Raw genomic sequence first — 22,613 nt, forward strand, 5'->3', positions numbered from 1 at the left:
AAATTATAGCATAGGTAGGTTTATAATATATATGAACAAATTTTATAGGTTACAAACCTTAAATTCCCTGGCTTATTAACTTAATAACAATGATGAATTTGATGTAATAAGGAGTAAGGAGTATCTGAAGCGTAACTTTGTTGATTAAATATGGATTGGATTCGGACAGACGCAATCAAATATCAATAATTATACATCGAGTACTCTTATTGAACCGTCTTAAGAAAGCATTTTATTTTTACTTTAGCTCAAACGATACTAAAACGAGTTCCTAATTCAAATAAGATACACGTCATATACACTACAATTATATATTGCATTTTATGCTAAAACTTGATCAAAAAAGTTAATGAATAAGGCTTTGGGCGATATATAAACGAGAAATGATGTGCATAGCTACAGTCGAAATTTAGACGTCCACGAGTCGATTGTAAATTGTTAAAATGAGAGTCATTGTGGTGTTTTGTTTATCTTGCATTTGTGTGTGTGCTGGATTTGCTATAAAAGAAAATCTATCAAATAGTCAAGAAACTAGAGCCTCAATCTCGGATATGGTTATGGCTTTTGTGGTAGGTATATGATTGATTAAAAAAAAATACTTTTCTTAAGAATAATAAAGGTTAGGGTAAGATTTTTGATGCTTATACTTATATTAAACCGAATTTTTTTACCGGGAAATATAGCCCCTTTGCATGCATAGTCAGACGCTTATCTATGCTAAGCAAATAAAAAAGAAAAGAATTCTATCAAAATCGCAATTAGACTATGCTAATATATATTTTAAACCATTTACGCTCGTATTTAGAAGGTCAATAAAACTCAAGGGCTGTCAAATAATCTTTTCTGTATGAACATATTTTACAGCGACTGGAGATTCTGACTGACAGAGCAGTGCTGGCCTAGTGGCTTCAGCGTGCGACTCTCATACCTGTGGTCGTAGGTTCGATGCCCTGCTGTGCAACAATGGAATTTCTTTCTATGTGCGCATTAAACATCTGCTCGAACGGTAAAGGAAAACATCGTGAGGAAACCGACATGTCTTAGACCCAAAAAATCGACAGGCTGTGTCTCAACTACTTGCCTATTAGATTTAAAATGATAATAAAACAGATTTAGAAATCTGAGGCCAAGACCTAAAGAGCTTGTAGCGCCACTGATTTATTTTTTTACGAGATTCTGACTATACAAATTAGATTAATTATAAGACTAGATAAGAAGAATTATAAGAATATATTTACGACTAATAAATAATTTTCAAGGTTTTTCGACATGGCGACAGAACACCTGACCAAGAAGAGCTGGATAAATACCCTTCATCAGATCTAAATTCGAACATATTCTTTCCATACGGCAAAAAGTCTTTAACCAACGTAAGTCATTAAATTAAAATGTAAATTTTGTCGCGCTCTTATTTCCTGTAGATAATTGATTTAACGTAAAAAATTCTGTCAACCTTTAATAATGCTCTTGAAATATAATTTCATTTACGCACACAATGTTTTATTATTAATATTAATTAACAAAAGTATTTGTTAAATGAAAATTATTTACATAACAAATGGAGCAATTTGTAATCTTAATAAGAAAAGCCTAGGTATATTCGACTTAGGTCCTTCATGAAAAGAGCGTACCAATTCTTAAAAGGCCGGTAACGCACTTGCGAGCCTCCTGGCAATGTGAGTGTCCATGGGCGACGGTATCACTTAACATCAGAGATCCTGCCCGTTTGTCTCCTATTAGGTACATAAAAAAATATATTCGAGTGCTATAATAAGAATTACATTAAGTTTATGTTATTATATTTAATATCACACGACCTCCCACGAAGTGAAGACTGCCTCCAAATTCTTCCAGTTGTCTCTCCTCTTCGCTACTATTTTCAATGTTTCCCCGAGTTAAGTTCGGTGGCGGTGATTGTAGGATTGTTTAAATATATCTTAAATGAAACTCTTTTGTTTGAAGCTGGGTGTCAACTGCTTTTAATCGTTTCAAACATGAGCTTATAAAACTAACATAAAATTAAGGGTTGTGGGTTGCGACGCTAACAAAAAACTAACTTTACTTAAGGGTTCAGTATAAGTGTAGTTGACTGTATGAAATACTAAAGGGCACATTTATTACTAACAACCAAATAACTATTTAACCAACATTACTATGCCATTAAAATCTCTTTTTTCTCATATATAAAAAGTATCGTACTAATCAAGCGTATTTTTTTTCAATATTATTAAGGAACTGTCTTAATGTATTATTAAAATTTATTACGTACAACAAATAACGTAGAATTCATAATGTTACAGAAGGGAAAGCGAAGAGCATTTAGCGTAGGGCAGTACTTGAGGAAACGTTACGACAACATTATATCAAAACTCTACTTGCCTGAGGAGATAAACATACAAACAACTGACTATGCTCGTACAAAGATGACCGCATTATCTGCTCTATCAGCCCTTTACCCGCCACCACCACTTCAGCAGTGGCTTCCTCACTTCAATTGGCAACCAATACCTTACGACACGGCACAGAGCAGTGATGATCATGTAGGTGGTATGGTTTTAGGTTTCTTTATAAAGCTAGATCCTCGGTGAATATCATAAGTACTAATACATCCCAGAACTACTTGGTAGTGATATTATAAAAAGCAAGTTATAACACATACAATGTTATATAAAACCTTAGCCATTTTACATTCGCAAATATCAATCATAAAATAAAACATGTTTCTTACTATAGTTACGATTTTTGTACCATCTTTATTCGCCGCCTTATACCGTAGCTGGTTTGATAATAAAAAGTGTAATTCACACTGGCAATGGATGGTTGTTGCATATATTTAAGAATGTTCAAGGTTGCTAGACTGATAAACATTATATTGTCAAGGTGTTGTTTAAGTATCGAACTTAAAGGCAAAGATAAAATTGAAAAAGAAATAAAAAAATAGAAATACCAATTTAAAACAAATTTTCTATTACAAGTTAGAAGTAGTATAAAGTTTTGATTCGAAAGTCGGTGTTCAGTGGAGAGGTACAAGTAGACAAAAACAAATATTTGTTGTTTTTTCAGTTGTTGCCCTTCTATAACTGTCCAAGATATCTTCGACTAAAAAATGAATTATATAAATTACCAGAAATCGAAAGCTATTTGAAGTCATCACAGGATCTCTTCAAATTTCTTAGTAAAAACACCGGAAGTAACATAACGGTGCCCGAAGATGTATTCTTTTTGGATAATTTATTTCAAACTCTGGTAAGTTTCATTTTCATAATTCACTTTCAATTCCATTGAATTCAATTTTTAATGAATTTCTTAAGATAAAAAGTATTACAGTATAAATAATTATACTAATTAGAGTATTCTATAAATATCTGTAATGCTTTGGTGAATCTGAACCTAAGAATTTTTTTGTTATATTGTATATACATATTACATATGATTGAGATACATATGTGTGAGTGCACAGTAGTCTTAAGCTAAACTGTGGTAAGTGGAAAAAAATTGTACACCAGAACAGGATATATTCCTTAATAGAGACTGTAAGTAGTGTTATTGGACAATTTCTTATGTAAAATATCCTTTTTAGTAAAATAGGTGAGTTCATTAGTCTTAGGTTAGATTGTAATGTTAATTGATGCCGAGACAATTTATAAAAAAATAGACAAATACAAAAATAATTACGATTTAATACCCTAACAATACGCAATTACACTTATTACAACAAATTTCAGAATAATGTCAATGTTCCAACGCCGAAGTGGGCCGAACAAATTATGCCAAAGATAAAAGAAATGACTAAGATCGAGTACATGCTAATGTATTACACAGATGAACTAATAAGATTATCCGCAGGTAACATACAAATATAACAAAAATAGGCATAATGCTTTTTCGAATAAAAAGAATCAGTAAAACAAGGACAACAAACGTGATTATAGATAAATAATGGGTTTGAAGCATGGTCACGTGGTCTGGGTCATGTGGGTGGATTTTTAAGTTTACGATAAAACCTTGAGAAGATAACAACATTTTGGGTAATAACACAGGTTTTTTTGCCTGCTAAGAATGCCGCTGTCGCCCTAAATCACACGTGGAATCCGCGTTTATAATTTTATAGAATGTATCAATCACTTTTTATCACATTTTTTATAAATATTTTACGTTTCGCTTTTGACGGCTCAGTGGTCTAGTGGTTAGTATACCTGACTGCGAATCCATGGGTACCGGGTTCGAATCCCGGCTGAGACAAACATCGATGTGATGAGCATTTGGTGTTGTCCTTAGGTCTTGGGTGTTTAAATATGTATTTATATGTCTATCTATCTATAATATGTATGTATATTCGTTGCCTAGTACCCATAACACAAGCTTCACCAGCTTAACATGGGACTAGGTCAATTGGTGTGAATTTTCAAAAAAAAAAAAAAAGGTTTTCGACATCCGTAAAATTATACCAATTTTGCATAAACTAAGCTATCATAGTTCATGAAACTTTATATGCTATTTCAGGAGGCTTACTATCAGATATATTCAATGTAACGAACGCGAAAGTGATGGAAGGCAAGAAACAGCCCAAATTGTTCCTTTACTCTGCACATGAGAACAACGTTGCTGCTCTTCTAGCAGCCACAAGAACCTTCATACCACATCAGCCCAAATACGGTTCCACTGTATCTCTGGAGCTTTGGAAAAACCGCATGACCAACGAATACTCTTTTATGGTAATATTTAGCCACATGTAACTAAAGTAACTACTGGTTGGTATAGATTTTCTTTTCTTTTGGGTATAGAAGTTCATATGAATACTTCAAGAAGATAAAACAGATTATATTATTAGTATTCGTTTTCAAGCACTTGTGTATACCTTTCTTTTTATGTTACTTATTTTTATTTAAACGTTTGGAAACATGATAAATTAATAAATTAACAATAAAATAGAGGCTAAAAATTTTTATGTTTCTGTTTGTAAAAACAGTATAGAAAAACTACATCACAGAATGATACTCGATTAGTCGCAATGAAGCAGATTTACACTCCTTCGAAACGGCTCGACCGATTCTTATGATTTTTTATGGATATTCAGTAAGTCTGAGAATCGGGTAAGGGAAAAATATTTATTTTTATTATTTTATGATACAGCATACAAAAATACATACAACCCTTAATTTTCATCTACCCTCTAAGATCAACCCCTATTTTTTATTTGTTATTTAAGAACTCCTAACTTGAACTGTAAGGTTTATATAGAGAAAAATCACAGAAAAACCTGTCATCTTGAACACCTTACAAGTAACGAAGGAGTGACAATACAAAACGATTTAAATTTTGTCATCGTATATATTTTAGAACAGCCGTATAGTATCTCATAAAGCTTTTGGATGACCAATCATTCGATAAAAATTATATTTTAGGTTGTGTACGCACCCGAAGCGGGAGGTGTTGGAATGATGTTACCAGTGAATGGATGCGGAGATAGGTATCTTTGCGACTACAATACATTCCTCAAACTAACCCAAGATTACGTGTTACCTCATAGCGAATACAAAAAACGCTGCTCTTAGAACAACGAACAACATAGCACGTAACAGTTTTGCGATCCAAAATTAGCTATAAATGTTATATATTATTGTTTAATTTGATATGAAAAAGTTATTTTATATTTAATATTGTTTATAATATTTGTATATTATTGATATTATGTATCCAATCCTAATTCAAGACAAATATAAATTAACAAAGTCGTCGTAAAAACATCGTGTATTTTTAATAGAAAATATGTCTTCTACATATATATATATTTAAATTTACATCACAAACAGTTTTCCTCAAGCATATAATAACTTATTTGTATAATAAGCATATTCATACATTATCTCAAAATTACATGGTTGTCATTTTTATTAAGTATATACTTTATTGCTTACAATAAACAAGTTTACATAAACTAATAAAATGTTTGTGACTGTGTGTGTGTGTTTTATTTGTGTCTATTTTAATGACGAGTCAAGCATTTTCATCGCATTTAACCTTGAGGTAGTGAGTTTGATTTTCTGTGATGTATATACAGATCGAAAAGCAGTGTAAGCCTAGTGGCTTCAGCGTGCGACTCTCATCCCTGAGGTCGTAGGTTCGATCCTCGGCTTTGGTGCACAATGGACTTTCTTTCTATGTGCGCATTTAACATTCCCTCAAACGGTGAAAGACAACATCGTGATGAAACCGGCTTGCTTGCGGCTTAGACCCAAAAAGGCGACGGCGTGTGTCAAGCATAGGAGGGTGATCACTTACTTGCCTATTATATTGACAAATAATTATGAAACAGTTTTAGAAATCTGAGGTCCAGACCTAAAACGGCATGCCGGTGTCCTTTTTTTCCTTTACCGAGTGTTAAATGCGCACATAGACAGAAAGTCTCTTGCTGCACAGCCGGAGTTCGAACATACGGCTTCATGAATAAGTCGCACTGCTCTTTGGAACGGATTTTATGCAAGAAAAAAAAATCTATAATTCAATGAAATTCTAAAACACAATGAATTTTTAGTTGTTCTATTTGCTAAGCGGACCCTAAAATTTTATTCCATACTCTTGACATACACTGAGAGGGACCTGCGATAATCGAACACTATCATGTCGCGATCTTTTCAATATAACTTGATATAAACTAGACAGTGTCAGGAGCATGGCAGTCGAATTCGACTCGCGGTAGCGCGCGCTACCCAATTCAGAGTCATATCTTACATAAGATGGGTTCGTTTGTTGTATTTTGTTTACTCCTAGTGGCTGTGTCTTGTGAACTCAGCTCACCTCCCATAGGAATGGGGATGGAACAGGATAACAATCTCGAGTTAGGAGACAACTTGACTAACACTGATGTTTTGATGGCTTTTGTGGTATGTATCATGAAAGCGTAGCATGATCGTTAAGCTTATAAATATTGACGTCAATTGTCAAGAGGTAATCAGATGGTAAAGTAACTCTTTCGTATATATATATATATATTTTAAAAGCGTTTCTTTACAATTTCAAGAATTAAGGGTACAAATAAGTTCATGACTACTATGTATCCCATAACTTCTGGATACAAGTTGGGACCATTTTATATCTAAATCGGTCACCGCAATAGATCCAATGAGAACTGCGCTTCCCGAAACCTTGAAACGTTTTCAATTGCAAACCTATGCCTATTATATATCGTAAGCCAAGCGATAGAGCGAACAATACTGATAAATTAACAATAATAATAAGACAGTGATACTAAAACCCTTTTTGGGTGTCCTAAGGTTTCTGCATCTTTTTCATTGATCAATTTTCTTTATATATATAATATATATACATAAAGAAAATTGATATATATATATATTGACAAAGTAATCAGCCTTCGGTGCCTGGCCCACATCGCCAATTTTAATGATTTTCTCCGCGATGTTATCCACCGTACAAACAAGTTTTAATTTAAAGAATACATTTATGTATTTATCACCATAGTTTTTAATTATACAGGTATTCCGACACGGAGATAGAACCCCAGACTTAGATGAGATGGAAAGGTTTCCATCAAAAGAGTATACCACTAGCACACTTTTTCCATATGGAGCGAAAGCTCTAACCAACGTAAGTTATCCTATATTAATTATCCTTTCTTTAAGGAGTAAGATGTAATGCTCAAAGATCGACTAAATCTACTTGGGTACATCCACATTTCGTAGTCCTCAGAAACAAGAACCAACTTTTTCTTAATGATAATATCATATTTTTAGAAGGGAAAACAGCGCGCATACAGAATCGGCGAATATATAAGAAAACATTACGGCAATCTTATCTCCAGTCTGTACCTACCTGACGAAATATACATACAGACTACGGGGTATGCACGAACCAAAATGACAGTTCTCGCCGCTCTAGCTGCCGTGTACCCACCACCGCCAGCACAAAGGTGGAACCCCAGTTTAAATTGGCAACCTGTTCCTTATGACACACCATCGTACGAGAATGACGATGTAAGTTAAAAGAGAAATGCTAGTTCCGGTAAAGGTAAAAAAACTAATCAGATTTATGTCAAGTCAAAATAACTTTATTCATATACTTAGGTAAACAAGTACACTTATGAACGTCAGAAATTTTATTACCAGTTCGCAAGTCAAGGGCTTAGAGCGGGCAAGAAGAACTGGCAAGAAACTTTCCGGCACTCATTTTAATCTCTAAGTTTTGAGCCATACAAATGGTTTGAACTGGAGCAGATCAATACCAAGTATAAGGATCATTAAAATATTCGTCAAATTTATAAAAAGCTTTATTGATTAATTTACTTTCAACGAGACCTTTGAATTTATTTAGTAATAATTCTCTAATTTCGCTTGGAAGTTTGTTGTAAAAACGAATTTCTCAATTCATACAAGGAGTGGTTTATCTTCTGGAACCTGGTTGGTCGTACACTTTAAAAATTAGTGTTTCAAGTATTATACTGGTGAAAGTCACCATTTGTTTTAAAATCGTTTATTGCTTTTTGTACATACAACGATATCGATATCACGTGATATTGGCTCATCTTCCTTTCAACTAGAGCTTAATTGAGAGCATCTTATCTAATTGTATAATCCTAACGGTAATCAATAGATTGAGACAATTAGGTATGTTAAATGCAAATCAAACCGGACTGAACATGATTTTAGCTCCAGCTACGACTAGTTTTATACAAAATTTTCAATAAAATTTATTGTTACATTTTAGTTCCTTTACTATTATAATTGTCCGCGTTATCTGAAAATACGCGAGAAAGTCTACGCGTTCCCCGAAATAAAGCAGATGATGAAACCGTATGAGGGGTTGTATGAATTCCTGAACACGAAGACTGATGTCAACATCACCACACCGGAAGATGCATTTTATTTAGACAACCTAGTTCAGGCATTTGTAAGCAAAATTATTATATCAATAGAAAAAGTTTTCATTTATCAAAGTATTTTTGAGCAGTGGTGGCCTAGTGGCTTCAGCGTGCGACTCTCATTCCTGAAGTCGTAGTTTCGATCCCCTGCTGTGCACCAATGGACTTTTTTTCTATTGCTCATTTAACATTCGCTCGAACGGTGTAGGAAAACATCGTGAGGAAACCGGCTCGCCTTAGACCCAAAAAGTCGACGTGTGTCCGGCACAGGAGGCTGATCACCTACTTGCCTATTAGATTGACAAATGATCATGAAACAGATACAGAAATCTGAGTCGCACACCTAAAAAGATGATAGCATCACTGATTTATTTTATTTATATTTGTAGGAAAATGTTGGTGTACCACCACCCGCGTGGGTAAATGATGTGATGCCACAGATCAAAGAAATAACATTAATCGAATATATCACGCAATTTTACAACAGTGAAATGATTCGACTATCAGCAGGTAAAAAAGCCTTGCGCATATCTATTAAAAACTTAATACGAAATAATATGTTTTTCTATTACAGGTGTGCTTCTAACGAGAATAATAAACGCAACAAACAGTAATATCGCTGGCAACAAAGATTTACCGAAACTGTGGTTGTTTTCGGCCCATGAGAATAATGTGGCTGCCTTTATGTCAGCCGTCAGAGTGTTTAAGCCACATCAACCGATGTATGGAGCTACGATATCACTCGAATTTAGAAGAAATCGCATAACTGGCCAGTATGGGTTTACGGTACGATTTATGTTTTTACCGGCGTACACCGAGGAAATTCTGTCTGTGAAATTTCAACGTAAAAACGTTAGATATTATATTACTAGAGTTTTATATTATTAAGGACAACAGAAAATATTTATACGCCATAATAAGTTATTTATTTAGGTTAAAAATTACATATTAGTAATACCTTTGTTTATTATGTAAATAATAATTATTATTAAATATAGAAACTGCTAATCAGATCTTCTGAGTATAAAAAGAAATAAAAAATAACATTCGTTTTGTAATTAGACGAGTGGCGCTACAATCATTTTAGCCGGTTTCCTCACGATATTTTCCTTCACTCTTTGATCAAATGGTTAATGCGCACATAGACATAATGTCCATTGGTGCACTGCCGGGGATCGAACCTACGACATCAAATATCTATAATTAGCAGATCATCAATTCGGTTGAATGGTTAGAATATAGTTTTTTTTTTAATTTTTAGAATAACTATTTAAAAAATTGTTACTCTTATAGGCCGTCTACGCTACAGATGTCAACTCAGGAAAGCCTGGCGTCGTGCTACCAATAGAAGGCTGTGGAGGGCAGCCATTTTGTGATTATGATACATTCATAAACCTCACAAAAGATTACGTTATATCGCTTAGTGATTTCAAAAAACAATGCTTTCTACCTGTTTCATAGATTTCAAAATTTGAATCAAAACGTGTAGCGACTCAGTTTTGTAATTTTTAAAAACAATATTTGCATGCATATATTTCGTACGTCATAGAAACAACGGTGTTGATTGTACACGCCCTAAACTAGACAAAATAAATGCAACCGGTCAATAAAATACATACTTTTTTACAAATTTAAAGATAATATCATTTCCTTTTAATGATTAATTAAAAGAATGCATTGCGTGGGACTAGAAATTCTGTTAACACATCACAATTAAACGGTATCCTTAATCGTTTCGTTGTTTTACTTTACCAAGTCTCTTCCTAACATTACGAGGCTTAGCACTGTAAGTATCGGATGGATTTGGCCCTTTAACTTGGCTGGATAAAACTCAAAATAATATGAACTTTTGACAACTTTTTTGAGTGCGATTATTATGTTACTTATTACGACATACTTATATAAATAAAAGCTCCTGTGATAGATAATTTAGTGTTTTAATAACATATCCTACTTATGATAACAAATGTAAGACACTAAGAAAATTTCTTCAAAACGTATTATTAGAAATAAATTTGTTAATTTTGATTATTAAAAGAAAACATTAAATAAGGGGGCCGCCCTTATTTCATCATATTAAAGTCTATTAATATACATGTTAATTATTTATCATTACACAAGATTTATCTTTCACCTTAAATTTTGAATGAGAGAATACATAGCTACTGATTAGATATGATTAATACTGCAATTAAACCAATGTTATACAAACGAACGACTTTGCATGAGCTATTACCGTGTTCATGTTGAATAGTCAATTAATATAGAAATGTAGTGTTCTGGGTACATTAGTGTTATGAAAATGGTTCGTTTGCATAGTGTCTTATGTATTAAGTAAGTATTTTATTTATTTTAAAATAAAATACGAGAGTTATATAACAATACATCAAACTTTACAACAAAAAAATTAGATTGTAGAAAAAAAAAAGCCAAACAATTACATTAATAGGGAAAATCTATTTGTATATAGAATCACGTATATAGCTCTGTTATGTAGGGTTTCCAAGGAAACGTATGAAATGAAAAATATTTGTTTGAATACAGTATCAGACTTTGCATGCATTCCTCAACCCTAAGCTCTCCGAATCACAGTAGCGAACAATGAATTTAATTATGTTCGCTATTGACAGTTGCTCTTACGGTGAAAGTTCAGGCAGGCACAGAAGCCTGATCTAGGTGAACAGGGAGTATCTTGATATAAAGAGTTATCAATGTAACAGATCCAAGGATGGCTATTAACCATAATAGGTTGTATTATCCAGTTATCAGTAAATTGAAGGTTTAAATTCTTCTTTTTTCATTAAAACTCACACCATTCATTGTGAACTTTAAATTGGCAAAAAAGGCACACAAAAACTTACTTTAAAAACTGAATTTTTATGAATGATCAATTGCGCATTAGAGATTACGGGACGAGTGTTTTGTTTTTCACTGAGAATTTAAACTTATTTTACAGTTTTTTTTTTCGAAAAAACAATTATGTATTTAGTCGTTTCGCCTACCTAACAGTATATGTTAAACCAAGGCGTACTATGATGCTTGAATCAATCGTAAATATGATAATGTTAAAGACTGTGAAACAATTTTCTTATATATAGTTTGACCCATCCTTTATCTTCCCCTCAATAGACTGTAAGTAGTGTTTAAATATCCTATGAGTAAATTAGTTTAGACTTTTATGACCCATTAGTGGTATGTTAGGCTAGATCGCAATGTTTACCGATGAAGAGACTTTAGAAAATATATATAGTTTGACAAAAGTCACGACGAGATATAATATTAGATACAATTTGGAATACGCTAAGAAACAGATATTTCCATATTTTTTTACGGATCAGAGTCCTGGTCAATTCGTGCAGCGGACTCAAAAAGATATAGGCATTCTCAACTAACTAAAAATCACCACAAGACTGTCGACTATCATTTACAAATATGTAGGTGCTTAGCTACTTTGGCCATATTTCCAGTAGAAAACCAAATAGTCTCGACAAGTTGGTAATGGTAGGGAGGAGCGTTGGCAGGGGAAGTCGGGGTCGATCGCGTACCCGTTGGTCTGACCAGGTAAAGACAATAATGGGTCTCAACATCCCTAATGCACGGAGACAAGCTGAGGATAGAGTGGTGTGGAGACAGCAAGTCGACGTATCGATTAGGGCTAAAACAAGCACGACCTTCAGTAATGAAGTTTGCGAAGAAGAAGAGAAGAAACAGATACACTGTTCAATAGAAACTATTACACACTAGTTATAAATACTTATACGATATTTTACATTCAAACGAACAAACGATTGCTTCAAGTGCATATTGCATTCAATACTGTGGGATAAATTCGGATCCATTGTAGTATCGAGTCATTGATGAAAAATTGTATTTATATAAAAATATAATACGATTCTAAATAGAATGTAATCTACATAGAGGCGACGATAAAATCTCAACATCCCATTCAAATTGACGTTGACAAGGGCGTAGCCGGGGAGTCAGTGTAGCAGATAGCAAATTACTGTGTCGGTGTGTAAATAGATACGGTACAATCGATTGGATCAAGTCAATCAAAAAGGCCTAGTGCGAGACACAATGGCACTTAACGTTTACGAGAACGATAAACTGTAAGGCGCAATACCTAGACTTGTGTTGGCATTTTCAACTATTATGTTAAGACAGAAAATACCTAAAGAATGAAAAGAAACCATAAGTTATAAACGTCCCAACAATTGTATTGCCGCTTTAATTTCCAAGAGCTATGATTGTACTTGAATAAAACCGGCACTAGGCACTCTACCAGGTCGCATCGACCGTGAATCCGGCATACGTACAGTGGGACAGCACTTCGCGACTCGTGCACTTCCGGACTTGCATCCAACAATATATTTGTGATATGATTCAATAATTTATTATGTGCAGCATCAAGTGATCGATACAAATCAATATTGTTTTAAACACAATGTAGAGTTGTCAGTCCGGCAAAGGAAAATGTAAGTGCATTAGAAGAATATTTCGTATGGAATTTTTGATATTACGATGTTGCGCACACGTTTGTAATTGAGGTACCTGTTACGTGTAAGGTTCATATTAGGTGCAAATATACAATAATTGGTTTCTTTATGTACAATTTATTATATGATTGGTTGCATGGCAATGATATTAGTACGCCAATATTTCTAATAAAATAAAGTAATCAAACCGTTTCTATAATAGGATAAGAGTGTATTCGTGTGGTAACGCATAAGAAATGTATTTCTAATAATTAAATATAATTAATATTTACATTTTAATACTTTAATCATAACAAATATATTTACAATTTTATTTTCTTTTATAGTATTTACAATATTCTTAACCTAAATAGTAATAATAAAATAATTAAAAATTAATGAAAAGAAAATTAAAACAACTTTAAAAAGTTTGGTCTCTGGGACAGCGTACTTTTAACGCTGGCAGCATTATTAATATATTACATATACCTCAGGCATATTTCAAAAAGGAACAGCTAAAATACAGAAAATCTTAACATGTACCTAATTTATGTTGTATTTTTGATATATTCTCAATGATAATAAGGGCATAATGTTTTTTATAGGAAAGAGGGCGGTCGCGAGGAGGTGCCGACCAACGCGGATCAGATGACATCAAGCATGCGCACTGAACATACCTGCTGTTGTCTTGGCGTGTTGGTGGGAGTCTCGCTCATAGCCGGTACGTTCGTGGCATAATATTACCAAAAGACCAATTACGTGATATATTTCGAGAGACAAATTTAATAATGAATAGTCGAGTGTGCAATAAGTATTTGTCTTTATTGTTACATGCATAAGACCCCCTGGAAGACTGTAAAAAGGAAGAACACGCAAGTATCAGTTCGATGCATTCATAGCAAGCTCCTTTAACACAATTGCAGGCAATAAACAATCCTTAACCGGAAAACGACGCATGATACCCATATACGTAACAAGTGCCCATCAAGGATGAAGATGATGGAATGATGGAGCCCCTCGAGATCTAAGAATAGACCTGTCACTATTAAATCTCACCCTTGATACGTCACTTTTGTAATTGAATAATGCTTGCTACAACAAAGTAGCGGTTATATTATATTTTTTGGAAACTACTTTAGTTTTCAAAAGCGGTTTTGGAGTCCAAAAACTACGTTAGCAAAACTTTTATTTCTGTAAAAGTCTGGTTTGATTTGTGTTCATAGTTTCTAAATATAAAAATAAAATGTGTTTATTATGGAACATAAGATACATGTATCACTTATTCCACGTCATTAAATTTGAATTTGTAGGCATCCCTACTCATCGGCAAAGAAGACAAGAGGGTGTAGGCCGAGAGAAAAAGCCGGCGTAAAAATACTCTCGGTACTCTTTTTCTTCAAGTACGCATAGCAATAACTACTCGAAGAAAACTTTTAGTTAGAAAATCATAATACCACTTTAATAGTGCTTTAGCTGTATTATTGAATCGTTAATACGCTATTGTCTCTTTTCAGCCCTCGTAGCTGTCATCCTAATGAAGGATAACACTGTCGAGGTAACAATACTACGACAAGTTCACGTGGTAAGATTAATTTAAATATACTTTATTTAGAATACAATTTACACTTGATGTTAAGTGATAACTGCCGCCCGTAGACACTCACATTTCTAAAGGGCTCATGAGTGCGCTGCCGGCCTTTTAAGAATTGGTACGTTTTTTTCTTGAAGGACCCTAAGTACCCTGAATTGATTCGGAAATATTTCAGTGAGCAGCTGGTTCCACATGGTGGCGGTAAAAAATCGCCCAGTTGTGGAACGACGTAAGTCGAGGTGATACGGATGGAACTTCGTATTCTGCCTTGACGTCCGAAGACGAATGAATACTTTCCTTAGCTTTTGTTTTCGCTCCGTTTTTTGTATTGATTGTACTTTTTAGTTTATAAGGAATTTGTACAGTATACCCCTTCAGGCACCAGGCAACCCTTAGTGGTTTTGTAGTGTTTATTACACAGTTTATTTATAATGTTTAAGCAATAAAAAATAACATACAGAGATATCTGAAGCTAAGTATAAGTTAAAAATTATCAATCATATCTTAAAGAGTATCTATTCGTTACGATATATAAAATAGCTAACTTTTCAGTGATTTGTATGCAGCAATTTATATTTAATTGCTATATATTGCATTCAATTGATAACTAATTCCAGTTGATGTCTCACGGCGAGCGCACTCCGAACGAGCATGAACTCTCAATGTTGGGGACACCACCGCCTGACCACGTCTTTGTTCCATACGGAGCTGGTGCTTTGACTAATGTAAGTCATTAAAGTAAGATACGAGGAGGAAATGGTTATAAAATATAAGTCACCATAAATCTTAAAATCCTAGGCAAAGTTTTAATATATAGATTATTACATCCAACTGTATGTTGATACTTTTATATAAAATCATTGTGGATTAAAAAAAATAGAAGAACACACGTAGATAACTATGTTTCAGGAAGGAAAAATGTTGACATACGAAATGGGTGCTCTTCTTCGTAAACGATACAATGATTTCATGGGACCGTATTACATAGCTGGTATGTAACTCAATCATTCTAATAGGCTATATAACTCTTGTGGTCTCTGGCAGAATGACCAGCGCTGTGGAACACGTCTGCTTCACAGCATAATGCTGAGCCAGAGCCAATTACAACACACACACACATTACACACTTAAAATGTACCTAATTCTTTTTTTTCTTTCCGTAACTTTTTGTAATTTTTTTTTATTATAATTATTTTATGTTTATGTGTGTGTGTTTCGTTAGTAATAAGTAACGATCAACTTTTAAAATATATACTATGAAGGATTAATCAGACTAAGTGTGAATGTATAAAATATAATAAAGATAATTTTCCAATGTCCAAGAAATGTTCACAAAATTCAAATGACACACTGATTACAGATAACACTATGGTCATAGCATCTGATACGAGGTTAAGTAAAATGACAGCTCTGTTGATATCAGCTGGTTTATGGCCTCCGCCACCAGAACAAAAGTGGAATGATACATTAATGTGGCAGCCAGTCTCATACATATATCCCACGAGAAATGAAGATTTCGTAAGTGTATTGTTATAGATTTTTTTATATATTATATATGTTATTATTAATGCAACAGTAAAACCTTTTTTTAAGCGATTTTGATTTTTTTATGGACTTTAACTTTTGACTGTTTTACGCTTCACTAAATAAAGACTATATGACCATTTATTAATTTAGGACTAAGCCACTTAAATATTGGCATTACAGACATAAGCTAGACTATTTTTGTCTCTAGTAACACTATACCAACCACGACTGGTAACCTAATGTTCGACAAGAAATTTATTTTATTATACCCACGCGATTAAAGAACAATTAATAGGAATCTCTAAAAATTTCAGTTGCAATATGAAGACAATTGTCCTAGATATGGGCAAGAAAAACAAAGACTCTTAAAGGCATACATGGAAGAGGGTCTATTGGCGCCATATAAGGACTTATTTAATAAAGTTGCACATCTCACTGGCACAAATTTTTCTACACCCCAAGACGCGTATCACCTAAGCAATTTGTTTTTAATACAGGTAACTGTTTTTAAACATATTATTTTACCAAAATCAGTAAAACGATTTTGAAATCTGTTTTGAATTTCTTCGTTTCAATATTTTCGTAATAGAATATATATATCAATCTAGACTTTATACGATTTTTATAGACTCAAAATAAATATTTATTGACCTTGTTTACAGGAAGACATTAAAGTACCAAATCCGAAATGGGCTAAGCACGTCAAAAGAAAATTATTAGATGTAGCTAGATTGGAATATATGATGATGTTTCAAAATAATCTACTCAGGAAACTTAGTGGAGGTATACTTCCCTATTCATCTATTACACTACTTTGATTTTTATAGCAAGCAAATCTTGTAAGTAAAAATATTAACTATTATTTCTGTACATATGTGAAAAGCGTTCCAGTTGACACAGTTTCTGCCTTCTTGTATATTTATTGAAGTGAAACTTCTTTATCGGGGTTGGAAAAAAATTTAGTGTAACATTTTTTCGTTACGCGTCACATTTTTCCGCTACGCGCCATCTTTTGAAGTGAAACTTCTTTATCAACGTATGGGAGAAATTTTGTAGCAGGTTACGCGCCATGTTGCTTTTTGAAGTCAAACTTCTTTATCGGCGTTGGAAAAAAATTTACACACATTTTTCGGTTTAGCGCCATCTTTTTCTTGTCCCTACCACGGTTGATCCGAAGAGATTCGAAGCCATTAGTAACAAAAATATATAATAACGATAACAATGATAGTAATACTAATAATTCTATTACATTTAAAGAAATTCTGTAATAATCTTAGTACTACATAGTAGTACAGTAATAAGTTAAAATGAAATAATTGTATTTGTATTCATGTCTATGATAATAAAAGCCTTTTGTTAAACTTTATCTAATTTAACTTTTAATCAATTTCTGTAAAGTTGCATATAGTAGATCATTTTTCGAAAAATAAGGTCATAAAGAAGTTTCACTTCTTACGTGTGTACACCTAGTACACGCACACATTTTTTTTTTAAAGTTGGACCCAATAATCAGTGCCTAAGATAGTGACAAAGTTGTAGTTTTAATCAGAGTTTTTTTCAAGGTGCATTACTAAAGCAAATAATAAAAGAGGCGGAATCAAAGACAGTGGAATCGAATAGCCCAGCGGTAATCGTTCGTATCGGGACCCCTGTATCTGTGGCTGCTTTGCTATCAGCTTGTGTGGGTCCTCCGCCACGACTACCCGACCCAGGAGCAGCCTTGTTATTTGAGTTACACGAAAAACTACCTTCTGCTAAGAAGACCGATCAAAAAAGTTTACCGGATGGACAGAAATATGGATTTAAGGTAACTGTTACTTGCTGGACATAGAAATTGTGGGTCATTCAATTACAATTTCTATGATGAAAATAGATAATGCTTACAAAAACATTCCTTAAAGTATTTAAGTCAAATTAGTACCATTTTTTATTAGTAGGTACAATTATGAACATATAAATTAAACTTTAAGGTTTTTTACATAATTTTATTTAGATAAAAAATAGCCCCTAGTGGATTCCTTTCGCTTTAAAGTTTAAGTAGTTCTTCTTACCCGCTCTACGCCCTTGACTTGCGAACTGGTAGTAAATGTAAATTTACGATTAATTTAACTTGAGTTAAGTGTACTTGGTTACCCACTTGAATAAAGATATTTTGAGTTTGAGTTTAATAGCGTACATTTATTTCAGATCTATTATTGGGATGACGACTCCGCTGAACCGCGTCTTATGGAAGTACCTGGGTGCAACGCGTTTTGTCCCCTCGATACGTTCAAAGACTCGACCAAATATATTGTTTCCTTAGATTATAAGAAAGACTGTGAAGTTGTTCCTACTTAGGATAGGAGATTGTCCAAATCTGTCTTGCTACATATTAAATAAATTATTACATAAAAATCGCAACAAGATGTTATTTTGGATTCGTCTAGGTTGTCTGGAAGAAACTGCTTTTGACAGTAAAACCACCCATTTATATCTTTTGTCTTCTTGTTTTGTGACATTGTGATGTGTTATGATCTGATGAAGTGTTATTATTATACTAAGTTACTAATACTTAGTTATATTTTTTTTATTAAAAGTATTTTTTGTAAACAGATGTGGACATCCCCCGTGCCTATCTTTTGGTAGATTAGATTAAACAATTGGCTTGTTCCTATTTATCTCGTGTGTATTAAAGGCGATTTAAAAAAGTATTTGTGATTTTAGTTGAACCTAAATAAGATATATAATTGCAATACGCAAAGATCCGACCTACAAATCATGTGAAAATTATATTTTTTTAACCAATGATAATAATAATTAACAATAAAATAGTTCCTTACCTTCATCAATCTTGAGTCCCGTTTCATCGGTGGGAATGTTCTTAGATATATCTTCGAATGTTTCAGCACCCCAACATTGTACGCCGCGTAGTTTGAGATACTCTGCTATCAATGCTGCTATATGGAGCTGGCAACACATTGCCTGAAAAATAAAATTAAGAATATTAAAAAAATTATACTGAAGTAATATATTCCCGTTTTCATTCGTTACTGTTTCAAGTTGTGGATTTATACTGAAAAGCTGTGTGCTATACATAATAAGTCTTATAAATATAAGCTGCGTAAATTTACGGGCGTCTCCAGTCCCTACATATATTATGTTCGAACAACGCAATCCCAAGTCTTCAACATCAGTGCCGATATACCTATTCGAAATTAAGGTTGTGATATTTTTTTTATAGAACATGGAGCAAACAGGCAGAATGCTCACCTGATGTTAAGTGATACCATCAGTGCCGCCCATGGACACTCTCAATGCCAAAGGGCTCGCGAGTGCGTTGCCGTTGTTAGCGTTGGCGGTAAAAGTATTAAATAGAATGCTAATACCAGGAAATTAACTAATTGTTGAGACAATCATTAAAGTTACGTATTTAGCTTCTACGTGGTTACACTAGATATCTCTTATAGTCTATCAAACTCTATCACAAGAGAAAATGAGTTCTGTTAATGGAGCTCCACAAAAACCGGACGTCCAATACCTGCATTATTTCCTATATTATATATGTGCCGCCAGCTTTAATTATACCTATGTTGATAAGAATATACCAGATCTACACATACATTAAGCTTACGCCTGAATAGACATTTACCTCATCATGATCGCCGTTCCTCGAATGCAAATCAGCAAGTGTCGCAAGCCATGCGTGACGTAAACGGGGCGTGGCACGACAAGAGGCAGCGAGGGCGAATTGGAGCTCGGATAGTTGAATGCTTCCAGCTCCTGAATACAAATTGGTAATTGTTAAATCTAAAGTGAGAATGAGCATAGACATACTTCTGTTTCGAAATCTTGTGCAAGCAGCAATAATTAATTGCTTCGACTTCTTAAAGGGTAAGGATTCGAATTCTTAGTTAACAATGTTTGATTTGGTCAGATTTAATAGGCAAACACAAAAGTTGGTCCTTCGAGCCGGATTTTATTGGCATAAATCTACAATATAATTTCTTTTACAGAAATTCATTATTGTTTTCTATATGTAGAATACGGGGCAAACAGGAAGGCATATTATGTTAAATATATGTTAAATGATACCGCCATCCATGGACTCTCAAAATGCTAGAAAGCTCGCGAGTGCGTTGTCGGCCTTGTTACCTACAAGGCCGACATATTGCTCTACTACCTTGAATTGGTGATTATAAGAATAGTAAGAAATCAAGTGCACTACATATAAAAATACAATTTACCTGTTCCCCCTCCCGCAGCACCAGCAAGTCTAGCTCTTGCCCCAACAACTGTGCGTACGCGACGCATTAGTTCAGCCACCTCGCTTGAAAGACCTAAAATATCAATATGAAAATAAAATTATTATAACGTAAAATATCTACAAATTTTGCTTCTTGAGAAAGAACTTATTTAAAAAAACTGTACGCGTGTTTGGTTTAAGTCATCGCGTATAAATATTAAATTTCACTTAGTATAGTGTTTCTTCAAGTGTAATCCTCAAGTAAATATAACACGATAATTAATCTACTATTGACACATAAAACTAATTAAAAAAAAAACTCTAATTACCTGTCAAATTTATTTGAGTAATTGAGTAATGGAGACATGAGTATCTCAAAGATTACTAAACTGACTTTGATGAAACTTGGACAGTTGCAAAATACTTGATTTAAGCCAAAAAACAGCTCGATATTTTACTTCCCGTGACATTTGCATACAAAATAAATACGTACGTTGAAAACCTAGAGATTTAAATATATCAATTCCAACAATATCATATTTATTCACATATGAAATTAGAAGAATATAAATGCGCTGGCAGGTTGACCTTTGGACTTTTACAGGTTTTATATGAACATACACGCTACTTAGACAAGGTAAATTAAAACATAGCTAAGGAGGCAACGCTAATAAGAGTTATTATATATTTATATTTTTATGCTATCATAGATCATGAATTTATTAAAAAAAATTGTTTTAATTACCTGTTCCTTTCATAGCCTTATCCCCTGTGGCAAAACAGTTGATGACCGAGAGAGATTCTTGAAAACGTTTGCAGTTCAGAGCCGTTGAGTTGTCTAGGAGTTTAGACACCGCAATAATTACCTATGTTAAAAATATTATATTGTATTTTTAATAATTAATTACGGAAACATGTCATGTGGAACATGGTGTAATGGTTGCAGTTCCATACAAACATTTAGTAAAACAAAAAACATGGCGATTAAAAAGAGTGGTGGAGAGTCCGTTCTACGCCCTTGATTTGAGAACTGGCAGTAAATGTAAAATAAGAATCATTTATTTATTTATTACAGAAATACAATACCTTACAAACTAAATTTGTTTTTCTTTATTGACGTTCATAAGTGTACATTGCATTAACAAAATGAATAAATGATTTTTAAATTTGAATTTGACTTTAGTTAGAAGTTTAGACTATCACTTTCCATATACACTCTATTCCTATGAAATATTATATTACGGGGGTACTTTATTCTAGTTATTACCCCACTGTGTTCTGCAGTTCCACACTCATTACACATACACGATTGCCTATAGCCTAAAGCTTATCTCGGTTAAGACTTTTTAATTGGGCTTCGCGGACTGTAAAACTGTACTACATCACTATGATGTATTGTCAATAGTTTCCGGAGAGTACGCGATTTAGGAATCTTTATACAGAACCCATTTTTTTTTAAATATTCAGAAGCCTATGTTCAACGTCGGTGAAATGCTAAAAGAATATTTCAAACCAGACCTGCAGTTTTGGAGCCTATTCATTGCAAATCAAAATCAGATCGTGTAAATTAAATTTTAACATTGAACTAGATTATTGAATATTCAAGTTAAGTTATAGAAAATAATTTTGTATAACTTAACTAATAAAATAATAACTAATTTTTGGATTACCTGAAGGTGAACCCTAGTAAGGTTTCCACCCGTAGCATGTTGGAAGTTAGCCCTCATCAGTAAATATAGAGCAGCGGCTGCCTCGCGACGAAGCCACGCCGCTCTTGCCTCACAAAGCTTCACTACTGCACTTACTATACCCGCGCAGAGTGTGCTGCCACCTGAAAATGTAGACTTAAAATTAAAAACAAACATCCTATACAAAATACTTAAATTATTAAAATGTTTTTTGATATATCCTGTTAATTTAAAA

The 22,613-nt window shown here is 33.6% G+C and overlaps 4 protein-coding genes across 5 annotated transcripts in view; 3 read left to right on the forward strand and 1 right to left on the reverse strand.

Annotated features, from left to right (window-relative positions):
- Window positions 1-22,613, reverse strand: part of LOC125050976 (dedicator of cytokinesis protein 9) — a 47,442-nt gene that overhangs the window by 5,121 nt on the left and 19,708 nt on the right. Inside the window, exons 25-29 of the mRNA XM_047651084.1 lie at window positions 22,361-22,521; window positions 21,436-21,556; window positions 20,692-20,784; window positions 20,097-20,227; window positions 19,288-19,429 (exon numbers count right to left, since the gene is read on the reverse strand). Coding sequence (XP_047507040.1) covers window positions 19,288-19,429; window positions 20,097-20,227; window positions 20,692-20,784; window positions 21,436-21,556; window positions 22,361-22,521 — 648 coding nt within the window. The remainder of the gene's footprint in view (window positions 1-19,287; window positions 19,430-20,096; window positions 20,228-20,691; window positions 20,785-21,435; window positions 21,557-22,360; window positions 22,522-22,613) is intronic.
- Window positions 389-5,961, forward strand: LOC125050982 (venom acid phosphatase Acph-1-like). Its single transcript, XM_047651092.1, has 7 exons — window positions 389-569; window positions 1,260-1,370; window positions 2,301-2,540; window positions 3,064-3,246; window positions 3,726-3,846; window positions 4,504-4,715; window positions 5,406-5,961. Exons 1-7 carry the CDS (start codon window positions 444-446, stop codon window positions 5,553-5,555), a joined length of 1,143 nt encoding a protein of 380 aa, XP_047507048.1. The 5' UTR covers window positions 389-443; the 3' UTR covers window positions 5,556-5,961.
- Window positions 6,656-10,608, forward strand: LOC125050980 (venom acid phosphatase Acph-1-like). Its single transcript, XM_047651089.1, has 7 exons — window positions 6,656-6,884; window positions 7,495-7,605; window positions 7,752-7,991; window positions 8,722-8,904; window positions 9,265-9,385; window positions 9,450-9,661; window positions 10,169-10,608. Exons 1-7 carry the CDS (start codon window positions 6,738-6,740, stop codon window positions 10,334-10,336), a joined length of 1,182 nt encoding a protein of 393 aa, XP_047507045.1. The 5' UTR covers window positions 6,656-6,737; the 3' UTR covers window positions 10,337-10,608.
- On the forward strand, window positions 11,089-19,148 carry LOC125050979 (venom acid phosphatase Acph-1-like). Of its 2 annotated transcripts, none has more exons than XM_047651087.1 (10): window positions 11,089-11,209; window positions 13,956-14,071; window positions 14,865-14,932; window positions 15,559-15,666; window positions 15,851-15,932; window positions 16,302-16,459; window positions 16,783-16,965; window positions 17,131-17,251; window positions 18,031-18,275; window positions 18,656-19,148. In XM_047651087.1, the coding sequence occupies exons 1-10, from the start codon at window positions 11,172-11,174 to the stop codon at window positions 18,803-18,805; spliced, it is 1,269 nt and encodes a 422-aa protein (XP_047507043.1). In that variant the 5' UTR covers window positions 11,089-11,171; the 3' UTR covers window positions 18,806-19,148. The 2 variants fall into 2 exon arrangements, with proteins under 2 accessions (XP_047507043.1, XP_047507044.1); XM_047651088.1 differs by lacking the exon at window positions 11,089-11,209 and adding an exon at window positions 13,170-13,350.

This window comes from Pieris napi, chromosome 7, assembly GCF_905475465.1.
Source record: "Pieris napi chromosome 7, ilPieNapi1.2, whole genome shotgun sequence".
NCBI classification, from domain to species: domain Eukaryota; kingdom Metazoa; phylum Arthropoda; class Insecta; order Lepidoptera; family Pieridae; genus Pieris; species Pieris napi.

Coding starts and splice junctions, on each gene's coding strand:
- LOC125050982 (XM_047651092.1), top strand. CDS start 444: ATGAGAGTCATTGTGGTGTTTTGTTTATCTTGCATTTGTGTGTGTGCT. Junction 3,847..4,503: donor ACTAATAAGATTATCCGCAG/GTAACATACAAA, acceptor ATGCTATTTCAG/GAGGCTTACTATCAGATATA. Junction 4,716..5,405: donor CCAACGAATACTCTTTTATG/GTAATATTTAGC, acceptor ATTATATTTTAG/GTTGTGTACGCACCCGAAGC.
- LOC125050980 (XM_047651089.1), top strand. CDS start 6,738: ATGGGTTCGTTTGTTGTATTTTGTTTACTCCTAGTGGCTGTGTCTTGT. Junction 7,606..7,751: donor GAGCGAAAGCTCTAACCAAC/GTAAGTTATCCT, acceptor TCATATTTTTAG/AAGGGAAAACAGCGCGCATA. Junction 7,992..8,721: donor CATCGTACGAGAATGACGAT/GTAAGTTAAAAG, acceptor GTTACATTTTAG/TTCCTTTACTATTATAATTG.
- LOC125050979 (XM_047651087.1), top strand. CDS start 11,172: ATGAAAATGGTTCGTTTGCATAGTGTCTTATGTATTAA. Junction 15,933..16,301: donor GGGACCGTATTACATAGCTG/GTATGTAACTCA, acceptor CACTGATTACAG/ATAACACTATGGTCATAGCA. Junction 16,966..17,130: donor GCAATTTGTTTTTAATACAG/GTAACTGTTTTT, acceptor CCTTGTTTACAG/GAAGACATTAAAGTACCAAA.